General features: G+C 39.2%; 1 protein-coding gene and 1 pseudogene across 1 annotated transcript; both read right to left on the bottom strand.

Moving 5' to 3' along the window:
* Positions 1–245: 245 nt before the first annotated feature.
* LOC120112851 lies at positions 246–866 on the bottom strand. Its single transcript, XM_039132769.1, has one exon. It carries the CDS (start codon positions 834–836, stop codon positions 537–539), a length of 300 nt encoding a protein of 99 aa, XP_038988697.1. The 5' UTR covers positions 837–866; the 3' UTR covers positions 246–536.
* Positions 867–9,239: 8,373 nt separating this feature from the next.
* Positions 9,240–16,377, bottom strand: LOC120112850 (annotated as a pseudogene).
* Positions 16,378–18,714: the final 2,337 nt, after the last annotated feature.

Below are 18,714 nucleotides of genomic sequence, written 5' to 3'. Positions count from 1 at the left end.
GCATGCAGTCAGATCGAATCACATGGAGGCAGTCCCCAGTTCGCAAGTCGTAGCAAATAAATACTTCATGCAAATAAGTTTGTACATAACGCCAGTCCACCACTTCATCCTCAATTAATACAACCCCTTTACGTGCTCGACTTTTGTCTAATGATAGATACTAGTTCGGATGATGCAGTATAAGATCCGCTTTAGTGGTGACTGTTTTTGGCAAAATAAACTGCAATCTATAATTAAACACTACATACACAAAAGTATAGATTATTCATCGAGTAAATGAGATTCAAAGAGTTCCCTGTTCTTGGACAAATGGCCATGCACTACTAAATTTAACACAAATAGCAAAAAACATTCTATGATTGAGTCCCTGCTGTCAGGGCATGTACAGTTTCTAAGAGTACCAGCACTCAGTCTGTCGATCATAACCAGAGAAACACATAAAAGCCAGCAGGAGAATGGTAGAAAATATACACAAAAATCTTATAGGAATCACAACCCAATGCCCTAGAAAGAGACTTCTGCTCGCATTGACTTTCCTATCTCCCAACAAGAACTTCATCAAAATTCCAGTCTCTAACAAGGTCCCTTGTCACAGCACGGCTCCGCTGAAGGCGAGGTGCTTGTGCCATACCTTGACCGCTTGCCATTACAGGGAATGGAGCCACCTTAGATGTTGCGGTGCTGTCGCCATGCCCAGCAGCGATGGTTACCTTCTGCGTCAAGCAGCCGACTACTGCAGAGCAACGCCCCTCACCCTCTGAACTTGAGATGGAGTGACTTCTGAAAGATTGTGACGGACTACCCCCGCTATGACAGACAAGACATGCTAAACTCATGATTCAGGTTTCAGATGAGCGCAAGAATAACTGCATGCATGGAACTATAGGTTAGCGAATTTACATCCTAATTAAAAATTGCCATATCGGTAAAAGGTAGCAGCAACACTAATTTTCAGCTTGTTCACGTCTTTTGTAAGACAATAAACTTGCATTTATATTCAAGAATTGCATCAATTTGTCTGGTATGAGATATGGAAGAAAGGATGAAGCCACTTCAACCGAGAATGTAAGCTACATATACTGCTCGAGCTGCACTAAGAAAGCTCGTAGGTGCAGTGCAGTGGGAGGCTATAGGATTTAAAAGAGCTCAGTGGGACTTCACCTAATGGCCCCACCTGAATGCCTCCGTCCCCAGCTTAGTGGAATCACGTATAAGCTATATGCGAAGAAAGACCGGCATAATATACTTCTTGATCATACCTGTTAATTCCCCAGGCAACTGGCATCAACAATTTAAACCAATAATAGCAGCAAAATCTAAGATAAATGCAACCATGCTACAACAATGATAGAGAAGCTGAAGAAAAGCCACCTAGGGAAGGATAACGTCAGTATAAACAGTGTCTTTGCTCGCTTAGAGAATGTTATGCACGAGTGCAGACATGAATTTGTTTCATACCGAGTCCATTTGAAAGCAGAGTTAACTATAGTTTACAGGCATTTGATGTTGTTTAGTAGCTAATTGTACAGTTTCCATGGGGATCAACCAACTTATACTGCTTCAGATCCAAAACTAAAGATTGAAAATAACTATGGGATGAAGACACCAGAACTTATGCAACAATGGTTCCTCACAAACTACCAGCATGTAATTAGATGATCACTCAATCACATGCCTCCAAGTCTCTGGCTTATCTAATACCTCAAACTTGTCTAAAAAGCAATCACTAAGCACTGTCTTGTCATTTCCATCTTTAGAATTCAAACAAATGTTCTGATAATACTAGATATTGGTTTCGGTACCCTCAGTAATCTGGAAATAAGTCTGCTTACCAGCTAACCTTAAAACAGGATGAAAAAGAAAAGAGGTATTTTCAAAGCTCTAGCCCATATACCTCTGCCTTCTCAAGCTCTCTATACAAATGAGTTGTACCGCCTACCAACTTGAATATGTGTAATTGAAGCTATAGTAGGCAAATAGCTTTAGGTGGTCTCAAGTTATGGACCCTCCAATAGCCAGGCAACAATCCAGGAGAGTGGGGCCCCTTGTATAGCCTAGGCAACAACCTAGACACCCAGGTGAACACCCATGACAATTAAGACAGAAGCTTGATCAAATAAGACAGAAGATCCGCATATTATATTTTTTCCCCTTTTTTTGTGGGGCATTTTGTTTTTGTTGTTGTTTTTTTTTTTTTTTTTTTTTGGGGGGGGAGGGAGGGGCATTTGCACTAAATTGTTTATAAGACGGTGCAGAAACCAATTTGTTTTGGAGGATGTTTGGAAACTGCAGGGACAGAAGAAATTAAATAAGCACCGTACTATCCTCGGAGACTGTTTAGAGGAAGACCTGGAGTTTGGTCAAGCACCTCATTTACCAGACAGCCTGGTTAAACTAATCCTATGGCCTTGGTACTAGATTATTAAAGTGGTGGCTCAAGTGGTGAGGTATACAACTGAACTTACACGAGGCCCTTGTGATGAGCAAATAAAGAAGCTAACCAACTTTTCGTCCTTTTTTCCATGGTAATTCTTAATAGCAGTACTTTGACAACTCTGAAAGTTTCTACAGATTTAAGTGATAAGGTACCTATTTTTGCTAGAAAGACGTTTGAAACACCTAGAAAAGGTCTCATCAAGTGATTTTTGATCCCCTAACTATTTAAATAAAACTGTTAGCTTGGAATCTGAACGAGAAACTAGACAAATATATGGAGCAATTTCAAAAATCTCTAAATAATATCAAAGTTAGCCCTCATAGAAAATGCTTGGCAAGTGAGAACTCCTCAAGCCAACATCAAGTTCTTCGGGCAAGGTTATCGATCCAACATGCAATAGTTGGTGCAAGGCTCAATAGTTACAGCTGGCTATATCGAAAATTTTCATGATATGGTGGGAAGTTTGAAAAGCAAGTACTGAAAGATCTTTTAAGTAGCAAAATGAGTCTCAAATGCCTTTGGACAAGGAGAAGGCTGCGTTTTTTAGCTCAAAGAGTTATTTTATGTATCTTTACTTCTAAGGGCCATCCCTCTCCATATATCTTCTGACCTTTTGTGAACCTTGCAGGTCATGGGAAGAAATCAAATTTGCTGTCTACATCCTTGGAGTTCATGCTATTTCATTTTAGGAGGCTCTTCCATTGTCATCTCAATGGCACTCCATTCACATATATCAGCCCGACTTTGGCCTGAAAATTTCAAAAGACAAGGGTTCCTCTTCAAGACCTCCCATACATATAGGGAAGGTAGTCAACTGGCTCACTAGTTTGTCAACATCGGGGCAGCAAGAGGCAAAGCTATTTTCTGGATGTCATGCCTTCAACAAAAAAATCATGAATTTAGCTTAGATGGATGCCATTAAGAATATGTTATTGGTCCTGACCCCATTTCCTTACACCAACTCCCCCTGCCAAACAAAAGGGGGAAAAGGAAAAGGAGTGGTATTACATAAAGAATGCTTAGAGTTTTGTAGCTTGACTATTTGTTTGTTGTTTCTGATTCTTTGGTCATCCTCTCCTTTACTTTTTAAATGGCTAATGATTTTGATCGAGGTTCTAGAAGTTGGTTCGGTCACAGTCTCTTGGATAGAGTTTAAGTTTCAGCAAACTTGCTACGTATTTCAGAATTTCAGTCAAAAAAAAAAATCAAAAGTAGAAAAAGAAAGAAAAATAAAATGAATTAGGACATGTTATCTCACAGCATTTTGTTGTGTTTTAAGTTATCTAGATCACAGTGTATGTAGTTAAGGTAGCCATGGGATGAAATTAAACTTTGCTGAAGCTTAATGAATTAAATGTACTACATTAATTTAGTAAACTATTGAGGAAATACACCAAATATCACTCGATCAAGCATAAATAATTACACATCACTCTCCAAAATAATGAAAGCTCCAAATATGCACATATATTTTTAGCTCCATATACTGTAGTGTTGTTTATGACTTGACCAACACCCTAAGTTGCATCTTGCCCATCAAAATAACAATCTTAGAAGAAAAATAATCAGATCACTAGAGCCTTAGATAAATGTGTGGTTTAATTTTATTGATGAACTTCAGAAAACATTCAGGTTTTGAGTGCAGGCACTAGGAACCTTATGGCACCTTATCAACATTGAGTATAATGATATGAAACAATATCATACCAACACATGGTCTGCCTCTTGATGCCAACATAGCAAATAAAGGAGATGTACCATTTGTGGTTTGGGTTGGTATCAAGAGGCATCCTATTACCAGTACCATACTATTACGATAAAGCCAATGCACAAACCGGTGCTTAAATCCTTACATAAAACGTGCTTACTTGTTTAAAAATAAAAATAAAAAAGAAGGCAGAAGTTTTGGTCAGTTTCAGTTGAAACAGAATGAAACTGGCTGCATACAAAAACTTCAGTCAGGTTCAGATTACTCTCAGAAACAAATCCATTTTCTGGCCAAAGGGGATGGGTTTTGCCAAAAACTTTAAACCCTCGGGGTCAAACAGGTTATAAAAAGAAAATTCTCAATATATCATAATATTGTATACTTGAGCCAATTTTCTAGTGAACGAGGAAAGTGTATTTTAATAAAGGCATGCAATACAAACCATGTAGGTTATTTCATGCATTTTAAAGATAATAATTGTCTCACCACTATCTTACTTTTACAACTAATCTAGAAAAATGAAAGCCAATTTGTAACTAATCTAGAAAAATGAAATATCATAATCTACACTTTTGACCACATTCCAAGATCAATGAAAGCATCAGCATTTTACAAGCATTACATTACCACAATATACACATTAAACAAATAATAATCACCGAAATGTTTAAAAATTAGAATGACATCTTGAATTAGTAAATTACTAAAAGCATGGTCTGCCGAACTATCCCAAACCGGATGGCTCAAGGGCAATGAACTGAACTAGCCAGGAACCAAGACGGTTCAGCCACCTAAAACAAAAAAGGATTAGAACTGGTCCAAACCAGGCTGCTCTAATTGGCTCCACCCAATTTTAGACAATTCTGACCTGGTTCACAAAAATAAAATCGGGCCCTTATATCCCAAAATGAAACCCCAAGACCCCATGTTCAATCTCTCTCTCTCTCCTCTCCTCTCCTCTTTGAAACCCTAGTAGTCACATTCTCTCTCGCCCTCTCTCTTCTTTGATCCCTCCGTCTCACCCTCCTCCTAATCCCCTCCTTATCTTCCAGTAATGACACCATGAGAGATCTTGCCAATGTCTTCGACCCTAATCGACAACCTCCAAGTCTAGATTGACGTGCTCCAGCCCCAATAGACGACCTCTAGCCCCCTTTTTCCCCTTTAGCCTTGATCGACAAGCTCCAACCCCCGATTCACCTCCTCTTCTATGGTAGGTCCTTCCTCCCCTGCTCTCCCTCCAACTTCTTTGTTTCTCACTTGTTTGCTCGTCGACACCTGATCGGCATCGACGTGCATATCGTGCATCAATATGGTACAGTATCAACCCAATACCTAACCAGTACAAGTCATAGCACCAACTTTGTGAACCTGGACTAAAAGGTTAGAACTTGACAAAAAAGAATTATTTTATTAATTTAATATAGATGAAGCACCTCAACAAATATTATAATTCAATATTTTTATATTCTCTACCATTTTAATATCAATAGGAAGTATGCTAAGTTGAAACTATTATCCTACCTTCTCCTCACAAATTTTTTCCTCTTTTCTAGTGGACATGCATCAAAATCTTACTCTCACTATGTGTCCATGCAATGTTGGTTACGAAATATATGTGTTAGTCCATAGAAAATAAGATGAATCCATGTAAAAGTTCTTAAAATAACATCATTATCACTTACTATATATGAATATCCAAATAAATTGCATATACACAGACCACTAATAGAGCCAAAATATTTATTCACATGCAAATCTTTGATCAGGATCAGTACAAAGACACCTCAAATGAAACAGACATTGGATGTGTACAACAATTGAAAAAGTGATTGATAATTGGATGACCGAAGTAGCCTGTTTAGAAATTTTGCAGAATACCAGCATACATGATCACCTTCCTATTATTTAGCAATAGAAAAGGCAAGAAGTCGTATGATTCCAGACTGTAGATCAAAAAAGGAAAGGGAAAATCAATAAATTTCTTACTGGACATATCAGCAATCATATCTGCCCCTTGAGAAGGCAATTTAATAAATGAAACTTAGTTGTAGCACTTATGTCCTCTGTAACTCGAATATCTTGAGTTGCAAATCATTAAATCATCGACGTGCATCTAATATTCAGCCATGAAAATGCTATATAAATAATCAATACACGAGACGTCCCATTATTATTAATTTTGGCAAACATATGAGGAGGGCAACAAATTCCAATACCTTCAAATTATAAACTTTACCCTGATAGGATAATAAGCACAGGAAAAAGTAATTTTCCCTCAAATCCCATCGAAATCCAAGCATATGCAGATCGCATCAATCATCGGGATATCAAAACATAGCAATCCAATATCACCAAAGGCCCAAAGAATAAAACCAATTGAAACCATACAGAGCAAGTCACGAACAAATTCTTCCAATCCACAGATCCAAAAGGAGAGAAAAACATGTAATGCTCATCAAATCAAACGAATTCATCCAAAGGAGCAAACGACATGAAACCCTAGCCGACCAATCAATCGATCTAACAAAAACCTAAAATCGCCTAAATATTCTCGCAGCAATCAAAAGAAACCATAATCTACATAGCAAGAACGATCATCCATATAAAAAATCTGCCGCTATTATTGACCCAATTAGAGAGAGGGAAAGAGAGAGGGAAAGAAAGTGCTGACCTTTTCCTTCGAGTGAAAGGCTTTGGGACCGAGCGGTAGGCGGTGAGGAGGTAGGAAGGAGATGGCCTTTTTTTTCCATTTAATTTTTTATACGAAGCGCAATAACATAATTATTAAAACACCCTTGAAAGAGACGGGCGGGCATTTTTTTCTTTTTTATTGATTTAACGAAGTATAGTTTTGCAGCCAATCTAACGCAGTGTGGTTAAATGTAGAGGGAGAGGTTTTTCTTTTCTCAGACTCTTCGACGTTAAAAACCAAACATCGTTGGGGTCTGCCCTCGTAGAATGGAATATTAATGGCTGTACAAAACCACTTGCCAGTTTGCCCAACGAGCCAAACTACCCTCTCAAATAGTGGTCCAAGGGAAGGAACTTATTCCAACATGTCCAGTGCAGTTAAGACTCCATGCTGACTGGGATGGATCATATATGCTGCCAATCATAACCGTTTCTATATGATCGCGCATGCTGCCACTCTGGAGGCATCATGTACGCTGGAAAAGTAGAGCTGCCTGAAGCACTCCGAGATTTATTGTTTTCTAATTTTATTGAATGTATCCATATTCGTAAGGCATGAAATGCCTGTTTTTTAGCAAAAAAATAATAATAATAAAGCCCATAGGAATGAGCCACTTTGATTGACGATATGCACTACCATGTGGTGCACACTGTATAAGATATAATTTCTTCCTTGCGAAGGATCCAAAATTTCTGGATAACCAAGGATGCACTGTTATGTAAGCAATAGGGTTTTCCGAGATCTCAGTTTGTATGATGTATATATTGATCTTGATCCTTATTAATTTGGTCACCATAAACCCCTAATCTCAAAATAACGGATAGTTTGCAAATAAGTTTCATTATTTTAAATAAATATTTTAATTATTAATTAATCTAATAAGTAACATTTCAAGATTATGATAGTACTGGATTTACGAAATAAGATGAAATTTCATGATCTTGGTTATAAAATATTGGTTGAGATCATAATAATTACTCCATATCCTGATAAATCAATTTATGCATACATGGTTATCTTGGTTATTTTATGGAAAAGGACAGAGGTAAGCCCATAGAACATGGTGCAGTTGACTAATGGCGGCCATACAATTGGGAACCTATGGGAAATACTGCCTGTTTACATGGTATAGGCATGTAGCTAATAGGCAAACTGGATGCAGGCCATTTGAAACAAAAATGTTCTGAGATCTCACGGACCGGAAAAAAAAAATGGCCCCTTTGCATTGATAATATTGCTGTTCTAACTTTCAGGTATTTGGTGGTCCTCCCGGTTGATTCTAACACATGTTTTTGTCATGTTGTGAGCAGCAGATTTCATCAATCAATTGTTTTAAATAGAACTAGCTCGATTCTTATATTAAAAAGTTAGGAGATGGTTGATATCTTACCAAATTTTCATCAGCATGATATCATATTCATAAGAAAGTGTAAGTCCCTTAAATCTATCCCTCCTCTGGATTTTGCTAGCATTGCAGTGGCATGCGAATAAGAGATGTGGCATGGTGGTATACACATCCAATACTTCACAAGCTGGGTCTGTATGTAGCTTAGAGCATGAATGAGAAGTATGGATTGATATTATTAGCACTCACAAAACTTTCAGCAAAAGGGTGAATAGGTAGCATAAAAGTGTGTTATGGCTTGGGAAAATCACTAGTGCCAATTATTTCAAGCCTGTGTCTACGGATATGAATCACCTTCGATGCAGAAATCCAGCCATCCGACCCCGTTTGTGGAAAGAAAATTACTCTGTGCCTTTACTAGTGGCCTCTGTTTTTTTTAAGTTCTTTGTTTTTTTGGCACAGAAACATTGCCACCTTTCCATCCGTGAGGCACTTTATACAAATTCTCTTCTTTAATAGCGACTACATTCATAAAATCAATCTCCTTGTCCTTCAGAAGCTAAGTACACAAGTGGGAAAATGGAAGTATAACCAAAACAACATAATGGGCTTCATTGATGACTAAATGATGCACATAAGAGCAAGCATGAATAGATGTGAACCAGTTGATTGCCACGTTTCTAATCTGATCACTCTATTCTCACGTTGAGGTGATGTGCTTTTGTTGTCTCTCTCTTAAAGCAAAAGGTGAACTAATCAGAAGGTATTTTAATTAAAATAAGGTATGTATAAAAATCAGACAGGCGACAGAATTATGCCACAGAAAAAAAAAATTTAAACAACATTAGCTTTATGGATAATCTCCATAAGCACTGGATAAGCTAATCTGATGCAGTTTTCTTGCATAGAGCACAGTCGAGGAAAATGGCATAAAATTTCATCATATGTGGTTTCAGATTGCAGCTGACTAGCTGAGTACATTGCATCATCACTTCGCAGCTGAAGCAGCCAAGGGCATAATGATTATGATGATTGGAGCACTCATCTCACAAGCTGAGGCCAATTTAAGTCGAGTCTGCATTGAGATCAAACATTACTTTGTAAATAAGAGTTTCTTCTTTATTACAAAGTGATCCAATTGTTTGTGCTAACAACACTCGCCTTTATTGGGAACTTGAACATTGATGATTGACTATATTGTACAGACCCAAGCCTCTTCAAGGGCAAGAAAGATATGAAAACCATGGAACCAGTGCAAAGAATGGCGCAGGAAATTCCTTTCCTGAGGAGGCTCTCATCAGCAGGTCCACGAGGTAGATCTCTTCATCAGTGGCTTCATTGCCTTGTCCTCTTCCAAAGATATCATACCAAGATGGGAGGGGTCTTCCAGCATCATCTTAGCCACCAAATAACCAGAAATGGACCAAGTCTGGAATTTCCTGGCCTGTTTGCCAACATACCTTCCAAACTTGCCATCATAATATTCTGGCCAGCCGTCCTTCAACAGCCGGCTTTCTGCAAGCTCTATTGCTCGTCTGGCAATCTGTGGTCGACCTGTCTTAATACAGGCTGCAGTGAGCAGCCACAGAAGCACTGCACGAATAGCAGAAAAGGAGAGTGAAGCAAAACTATGATTTTTTAAGAGCTTTTGGCATTTGTTTAGGACAACCTACACTAAAATCCTTGTTTTAAAGGACATCACGAGAAACCTTGGCAAATATGATGACGTTCATAAAGGAAAATATTGATTTAAAAAGTACTTGTTGATCTTATACCATGGCAAAAATTCGAAACAGAGCATGCCCAGAATTTAGAAAGGAAAGGACAATCGTAAGGTCATTTCAAGACCTTATAGCATTGTAGAGAACAGCAGGGCAATCTACAGTAAAATCCTTGTCTTAAATTGGCTTGAAGACAAATTCATAGTTGATGAAGGTTGGAAAGGAAAAGATTTTTTTTTTTTTTTGAGTTACCAGACTGATCACAGCAGAAGAATTATTTGCTTACAGATGCACTAACCTGGCCAAGATCCTCCATTGTGGTAACTCCATCTGGTATTCTTGGGGTCGCAACCAGTTATAATCCGCCATTCATGGCTCTCAATGGCTGGATAAGCTACCTTCAGAGGCATTTCTCCAACTAGCTCTTGCCAGCGTTCTTCAATGAGTTCCATTATAGCCACAGATTGCTCTGGGGTAGCAAGAGATGATAGGATCGCAACACAGTTACCTAATGCAAACCATCGGAAGTCCATTCTTGCAGGACTGACATTTCCAATAAAGTAGCCACCACGGCAAGGCATAAATTCAAAAACCCAATCAGGAATAGAGTCAGGAATAACATTAAATTTGTTAACTGCTGTGTGAGAATACTCCTCTGTTTTATAGCGATAGATGTCATTTAATTGCTGGAAGTCGAGCCAAAAATAGCTTCTCATGTGATAACTCAAAGCATGCAAACGTTTCACTATTCGCTCTACAAACTCCTTCCCTTCCGCATCATGTTTAAGCATTGGAAGAGCACTTCTCAATGCCATAAAGAAAAGAGCTTGGATTTCTATAGGGTAACCATATATACCCTGAAATTAATATGTCAAGAGAACAAGTAAATGAGGATGCAAACCAAAAGATAAAATTGTGTGTAATATCTCTAATAGATATACATAAATTATTGTGTACAGCAATTGGAAAATCATGAAACTAGTAACTAAAATACATTTAAATACATTTCCTAGTCTCCAAGAAACTCAGGATGGATGCATTTATAAGAAGTTAAGAACATCAATGAAAGAACAAAACTGAGATGCAGTACGAGGAATGCTGGATCTTGGAAGCGATAGTTTACCAAGAAACCTATCAGGCAATATTTGTTTTCTGGTTCAGATGCTCAGTGCAGAACAATATATTCACATTTAGTGCAATCAGAATATCTATGCAATTTTGTTTAAATCAACAATTATCAATTTTTTTTAAGAAATTTAGAACATTCAAGACATGAAGCAGATGAGAGGCAATGCTCTGATTTCTTTAACCAGCAATTTATAATGATTTAGCACATTGTTGGAAGCATGAAACTAATTAGAAAGTAAAAGGCTCATGTTATTTCACTTGACTAAGCATGGTGATTTTAACATTACCAAGCACATTGATTGGCTGCCTCTAGCACTACATGATAATTTTCTAAATCCAAATTATCTAACAGTGAGGTTGATTGATACTATTGAGATCCTCAACACATATGGAGTCTTAGAAAAGATCATTCTTACCCCATATAAGGTAATAAATTGACAACTTGTCATTTCTCAGATGGAAGAATATTTCTGCATTCCTGTTTATAAAGGACATTTAGAAAAATACGATGGGCATCTAATGAACCTTTGATTGCAAAGAATTCAACTTTACCATCTTAGAATTCCTCTGTTTTCTTACACAGGAAAAAGAAGGAAAATCCATCATGAAGTTTTCCTGGTCATTGAGTTTTACACTTAGCTGCCAGAATCAAGAGTGGATGTGAGAGCGGGTTTGGGGAACCAAATACTTTAGAAACACTTTTAGTAAGAAAGCGTTTCAGAAGCAAGTGCCGATTCGAGATTCTGAAGATTCTTGAGCAAGTGCATTGCCTTAAGTAGAAGATTCCAGCTACCAAGGTTTCGTAGCCAAGCAGTAGCCACTAGGACATCCAATATATTGTGAAAATTATCCATTTTTAAGGACCTAAAAAGGCCCGTTTCATTTCTAAAAATTGAGATCTGGATACACAAATTTCCTTTAAATTGATAGAATCCATAGAATAGCTATTACAATCAGACCACTATTAAAGTTAGCTTTCTTATAGACTCCAGGAATTATAAGGTGCAAACTTAAGCAGCTATGATGACTGGATTGTTTACACCCTTAGGTAAGAGTTAATTTAGATCAACTAGCTTTTGAAGTGCAATGTGAATTGAAGCTTGTCCCAATGGTCACACCCCTCTGCTTAGCAACCAGAGATTTTGAGTGCATCTCCAAGTATTTGCGCTTGGGTGGTTAAATTGTGGGTGGGTCTCCCTCCATTTCTTAAAAATAAAACGAAGTGTGATGATTAGTGAGCCTGAAGATACAATTTTACTGGACAGCACTAAGGTTGGTAATTTTGTTATTGTTTTTGTAGAAAAGTGAAGCACAAATCCTAGAGGAAAAACATCTTCTTTTATATTGTGACTAAACTTTCAGAAATAAAAAATATAGTTTTTATTGAAGGATGATATAAAGACAAGGCAACAATAAAGTGATGAAAATCTTTAATCTTCAAGAAAAGCTGTCATGCATAGAATATTTGGTTAAGAAACAGAATACATTGTAATACAAGATAACGTAGCCCCTCGTAGATATAACTAGACATGAATGGAAAAGTAACCTTCATAAGGCCTACCAAAATAGTGGAGATAAGCTCTATTGACAGCCACGGTTCAGAATAATGAGAATCACTTGTCTATTTGATAAGCTTCAGCATTCAAGTACCAGATATCCAGAGACAAGCCTCATTTCAGGCTTTTAGTAATGAACAATTCATACTAGGTGACACCAAAGCTCAGAACTGCTTGCCTTTAGAATATGTAGGACTCCATTTAAAGAATTGATAACTAAATGTTTATAAGTTGGTAAAGCGAGGATAATCTGCTTCTAGGAGAAAAGGTATCAAGGCATGGTGAGACCTAGTCATTTGAGTCATCTATGTAAAATTTTTGCAAACAATCTTTCCACACACCACAAAAAAGAATTATGTGCATCTTGTTGAAAAAGAGAAACCTACTTCTGGAGTTCTGATAAAGAATATCACATCTATGTTTCCTATGTACCAGGGCTAGTAACTAGTAAGTCAAGATTGGATGCAGCTCCTCTATCTCCTCCCCTGATATAGAACTTCGTGTAGTTATTTGAAAGACCATACATTACACCGTTGTTCAAGCCATTTGCTCAGTATTGCTCATTTGTACCAAGTCATACCAACTCATGCCAAACTAACACCTGTTAATACAGGGAAACACGGGTCAATACCCTGCCATGTGCAAGGTGTCATGGCACATATGCATGCTGCCCACAACAGCCTCAGAAGATATGGCACACAGCAGCATGCACCATCAATTGAACCCTTGTCATTCCTGTTCCCCCTTTAATGCCCATCTTTGACATTTGATAAGACAAATTTTGGTGCAAGAAGCATTCACATGCCAGACTCTAAGAAGTCAAGAATATAGTCTCTCAGCAAAGACTTGCTGTAAAAACAAATCGTATCTACTACACTAGAACTGTTTCTCTCTCTCTCTCTCTTTTGTTGGTGGGGAGGGGGAGGTGAGGGGATTGGCTGCAACTTTCTGCCCAGCTAATTTAAGAAGCAACCTTGTGTTTCAGGAAAATGAAGCAATGTAGACACATGTAGAAGCATGCATGAAACTCGTATTCAAGAAATCTAAGATATGATGATTCAGATTTTTTTTTAATAACAACGAGGCAAGCCTAATCACTTTCATTAAGCAAATGAATGCAGTAAATGATACATTCAGTATATGCCCAATAAGATATGATGATTGACAGTATATTCAAAATAGGCAACAAGGATCCGTGATGCCCAACATATTCAGCCATTCTTATAACATTGCAAGTGGTCTACAAGGACAAGCTGTGGGAAAAGAAAACAAACATCCTCTACTTATTACTTGTTTAATAAATTATTGGTAATTAGAAAACAGCAACTGCCTTGATGACATATAAACAACAGGCCAAAAATTAATGTCTTTATTTTTAACTGTGATCATTCATAACTTATTGATGGCTCAATAAAAATCTCGTGAACACATTGATAGATCAAGAACATGAGAAATAGAATATAGCTTTTTGTGATCCAGCATAAAATATATATGTAAATTATACTTTTGGCAGCAAGCCGTAAATGGTTGAATTTGCTTTGTAAAAGCTAGAACTTGATATATGCATCATGGCATTACATCAGGCAGCACCGCAGCACTAAATAAGAATGCTGACGAATGGGGATCCATAAAGCCAAATTGCTGGGAGAAGGTTTGGTGGTTATGGTTATGGCATCATAGAATTATATTAATGGGAGAAAGAGGGCATATATATTATGAAAATTCAAAATTGGGAACAGGAACCCTTCAGAGTTCAGATAGGAATCGACACAGATATAATGTTGTAGCAGATTATAAAGAATATAAATTCAGGAAAATATCCTGACCAAGATTGTGGAAATCATACTGCTTGTACAATATTTTAAAAATAATCTGAAATAGTTATAATGATGTTACAGATCATAAAGAATATGTATGTAGAAAAATATCATTTTGGAGATGATACTTCTTGTGCAATTTTTAAAAATAATAATGCTATCCAATGGATAAATCTATGACGTTAGTCTAGAGAGAGAAAAAATCAATTAGTCTGGCAACAATGTTCAAGTTGCTTAAACATTTTCATTACTCAAAAAGCTGTGCATGATCTTACCATTCTCCGATCAATCATTGAGCATCCGTCAGCACAGAGCAGGGTTGGAAATGTGTCAAAGCCCTCAGACAGACATAAAGCTAATATAAGCCTCATCCCCTTCTGACAATCAGGTGTTTCTGCAAGAGATAAATCCCCAGTAGACTTTGTATAGGCACGCAGAAGAATTATCCACCAGAATCCTGAGTCAACAGGTGCGACTCTTCCAATTGCACTCTCACCAAAATCTGCAATCAGAGTATCAGTTTTCCTAACAGGATCATGGAGGACTTTGAAGCTGGCTGGCATCACACCCTCCCCAAGCTTGAAACGATCTATCTTCTTTTCCCATCCTTGAAGGTGGAGAGTTTTTAGGAGAAAATTTTTAACTATATCGTGTTCCCCGTTCATTAGAAAGGCCAGTGCACTTGGTACAAAGTCACGGACAAACACCTATATACAAGATAAAAGCAGTGATCAGAACAACTAGTTTTTCAGCTATCAGAAGCAAACTACTCAAGCAATAATTGACCCCTTTTCTCAATGATTCCTCCAATAAATCTGCCAAAACCATAAGAAGCTTTGCGGAAGCCTCAGGCAGATAGCTACCTAACAAATCCATGAGCATTTATGGAACCCTCGAGACAAGACCTATTTTAATTGGACCCTGCTAAGATTTTTTTCCCCCTCTCTACTAAAATTTCACTAAAAGGACAAATTTAAGCAATCTAAATAGGTAACAAATCCAAGATTAATGCTTAAAGACTTCAAACAGTCACAAAGCATCTATATCATGAAAGCTATGCAAGCATATAGTTAGAATAACAATGAGCAAAATGATGATTGGAGGAAAAAAAGGGAAAAGATATCAGCTTAAAAAAAAACAGCATTTTTGATATTATTCTTTCAGCAAGACTTAATTTCCAGAGTTATGACAAGATGCTATTTCTTGGGGTCACATTATGTCGCGCCCCCGCCTCTGCGGGGCACGTGCGGCACCCAGTGCCCACGTGGAGGCCCCATGAGGAGAGAACACAGGGCTCTCCTGCCACATATTATCCGGTTTTGGGGCCCGTACGCACGCCGCACGCACCGCTCAGGCCCCTTTCCGATTTTGTTTTCGCTTTCGTGGGGCACGTGCGGCACCCAGTGCTCTAAAACGAGTCTTTCTGATGTGGGACTATTGGACCCCACACATTACCAATGAGATTTTCATCTTCAATAGAACTGTTTGAGCTAATAGGCTACCCAAAAAAGCATGAAAAAAAAATGAAAAAAAAAAAAAAAAGCACGGGCGCTTATACTATACCTGATCATAGTTCAGCACCTCCTCTGATGCATGATCATAAGCGGCGATCGTCCCCACCGGCTGCCCCCGGGAAATACACCAAGGACCTCCGGAGAGCCTCCCAGGCCTCGGCGACCATCGGGTGCGGCTCGAACGAGTTCCGGGCCGACGAGGCCGGCGTGTCGAACCCCGACCTAAATCCAGGGGAATACGTGCTCTCATAATTATCAAGGGCTCTCACGTTGATGGAAAGCTCAGTGAGCGACCTCTCATCAAACGATCTCTGCCGCTCGATATTGAGCTTGGGCTTGTCGAGAAGCCGCGACAGATCGAAGTCGTCGGCCTCCGCCATGGAGCAATGCGATTCCACCTTCCGAAGCCCCGGCTCCCGAATGCCGTCCATTCCTAAAGGTCCTTCTTCTTACGATCTGCATCAAAGTTTTCATTTTTAAGCAATAAAACCAAGGAAAAGACAGAAGTATACTCAGAAACGAACTTGAGCTCAGATTTATATCAAACGAGCTACGTGTATCTAATTCGGACAAATCAGCACTCAAAAGAACACGAATCCACGAATCTCGGACCAAGATCCAGGTCAGAGAATCCAAAAGAAACCTAGATTCCCCCTAAATCTTGAACTTTACAAGAAGGAAAAATCTCCACTTGATCAACTTGGTTCCAACTCACCTATGAACTAATCAAGATCCTAAAAAGACCATAAATCCACAGAAAAAAGCGGAAAAACTCGAGAAATATGTCAGGGGGAAGAGCGAGGGGACACAAACCAAGAGACCCGAAACGGAGGAGAGGAGCCGAGGGAGATCGGAAGGGGAACGAAGCGAAGTAAACCACCGCAAAGAAGGCAAGAAGGGTAGGGAGAGAGGAAAAAAGAAGTAGGCATGGGGCGATTGGAATTTAAAGACGGAGGTGGGGTTGGGGGGGGGGGGGGGGGGCGAAGAGTGGGACGTACGGTCGCTCCTCAGCGTATCCGTTGTGAGGAAAAAATTCCACGGCGCCTAACTATACTACCCAGTTTGCAAAGCCCTTGGAGAAAGGCACCAAGGAATTGGTCCAACTCACCGTATTTGGTGTACGTTACCAGTTATATTATGACGCGTGGCAGGGAATATGTTTTGGTACTGTTGCTCGGCTCCAATAGTTTTTGGTTGGGAGCTGGAAGGGCTCAAAGTTTTCTGTGTTCCGAGAGGTGACCGGAAGTAGCCGGTCAGACCACTTGCGGTGCTGACGTGGACTTAACGACAGAGGAACGGCGGCCGTTCGTCTTCTCTGTCGTCGGCTCCAAGTCGGCGGCTGTCGCCGGGCGAGAAGGCGCAGGAATTTCCGCGGGCGTCGGGGGCGTGAAAGTTGGTGTGTTTGGTGCCGGTCTCTCTTGATGCCGGAGTGAGTGTTAACGCAATCGGAAGCAGGGAGGGGAAACGTCACAATCTCTAAAAATTTAATTGTTTTAATATTTAAATTTTATTTTAATTTTGACCCGTTAAAAGTTCGGAGAATACGACCATTCAATTCATTCCGATTTCAAATCAAATATATCAATAATTTATTTAAAATATTAAAATAGTTATTCATGCTTTTCCATTCATCAAATGGATGTTATTTTTTAATTTATTGTATATGTCAGCCCCATTTCCATTCATTCCGATTTCAAACCAAATACATTAATAATTTATTTTAAATATTAAAATAAATATCGTGATTTTTCCATTCATCAGATGGGATGTTATTTTATTAGTTCATTTTATATGTCAGGTCCATTTGCTATTAGAGTAACACCTGGCTCCCATCTAGTCCATGAAATTATCTTCTAATTTAAACTAGGACCTTTTGAGTTCTGTCCATCTCTGGGAATCCGGAGCTTCTGTAAAACGCTCCCACGACCCGTCTCTTGAGCATCTGAAATTTCAAAATTTCCCAAAAAAAACCCCTCTAAAATCTTCAATATCCTAAAATTTTTGTATCTTGTCTAGCCTACTAAAATTTTTTTTTTTTTTTTCTGAAGCAGACATATCATACATCGCGAGTACGGATACACCCAATAGAATCCGCAAACAAAAGGTCTCAGAATGCATCAGGCATGTCATTCTTCCCAATCCATAGGATGCCTCCTGAGTGGTTAGCTACATATGCTGCCACTCAGTCCGCCGCCCCGTAGCATCACGATACACATGCATAGTCTGAATATAACATCCTCCCTCACCATCAACCACATATCACGGAGCAAGGGGTGAACTCTTCCATCACTGCTCGGGCCTCTCCGGATCCAGCTGATCACCGTGGCCGACTCACCCCCCAAGAGAATAGAGTCCGTCTGAAGCACATGCCGCACATAACGCAATCCCATCTAAGCCGTACGTTAACCCTGCTCCTAGAGCCTACTCGTTCTTTCACCCCCTCCCTCCATCTACTCCTTCCATGACATAGAACGTGGGCAGTGATGAGATGCTGTGATCAGATCGACATTTCGGGGGCTAATATGGGATGGTGCACATGAAGCAGCCTTGCAACCCCACCACGAGCAAATAGAGGCAAGATCTAGGCTTGGATCACCCCGGATGTAGGCTTGAGGACCATCAGCTTCCCCATCCACCGTGTCCTCATCTCATCCTTCCTCTCTCACCATTGCCACTTCCCCGCTCCCTAACGACCCCTTGAAACCCCAACTACATTGATGGAAGATCCACTCCATTGGATGCTGAGAGTTTGCGCCCTCAAACCTTAGCTTCGGCTCCTACCCTTGTTGATGG

This window comes from Phoenix dactylifera, chromosome 1 (genome assembly GCF_009389715.1).
Source record: "Phoenix dactylifera cultivar Barhee BC4 chromosome 1, palm_55x_up_171113_PBpolish2nd_filt_p, whole genome shotgun sequence".
In the NCBI taxonomy this organism is placed as follows: domain Eukaryota; kingdom Viridiplantae; phylum Streptophyta; class Magnoliopsida; order Arecales; family Arecaceae; genus Phoenix; species Phoenix dactylifera.
Note: the sequence above shows the minus strand (reverse complement) of the source record. Positions and strands in the feature narration are given on the sequence as shown.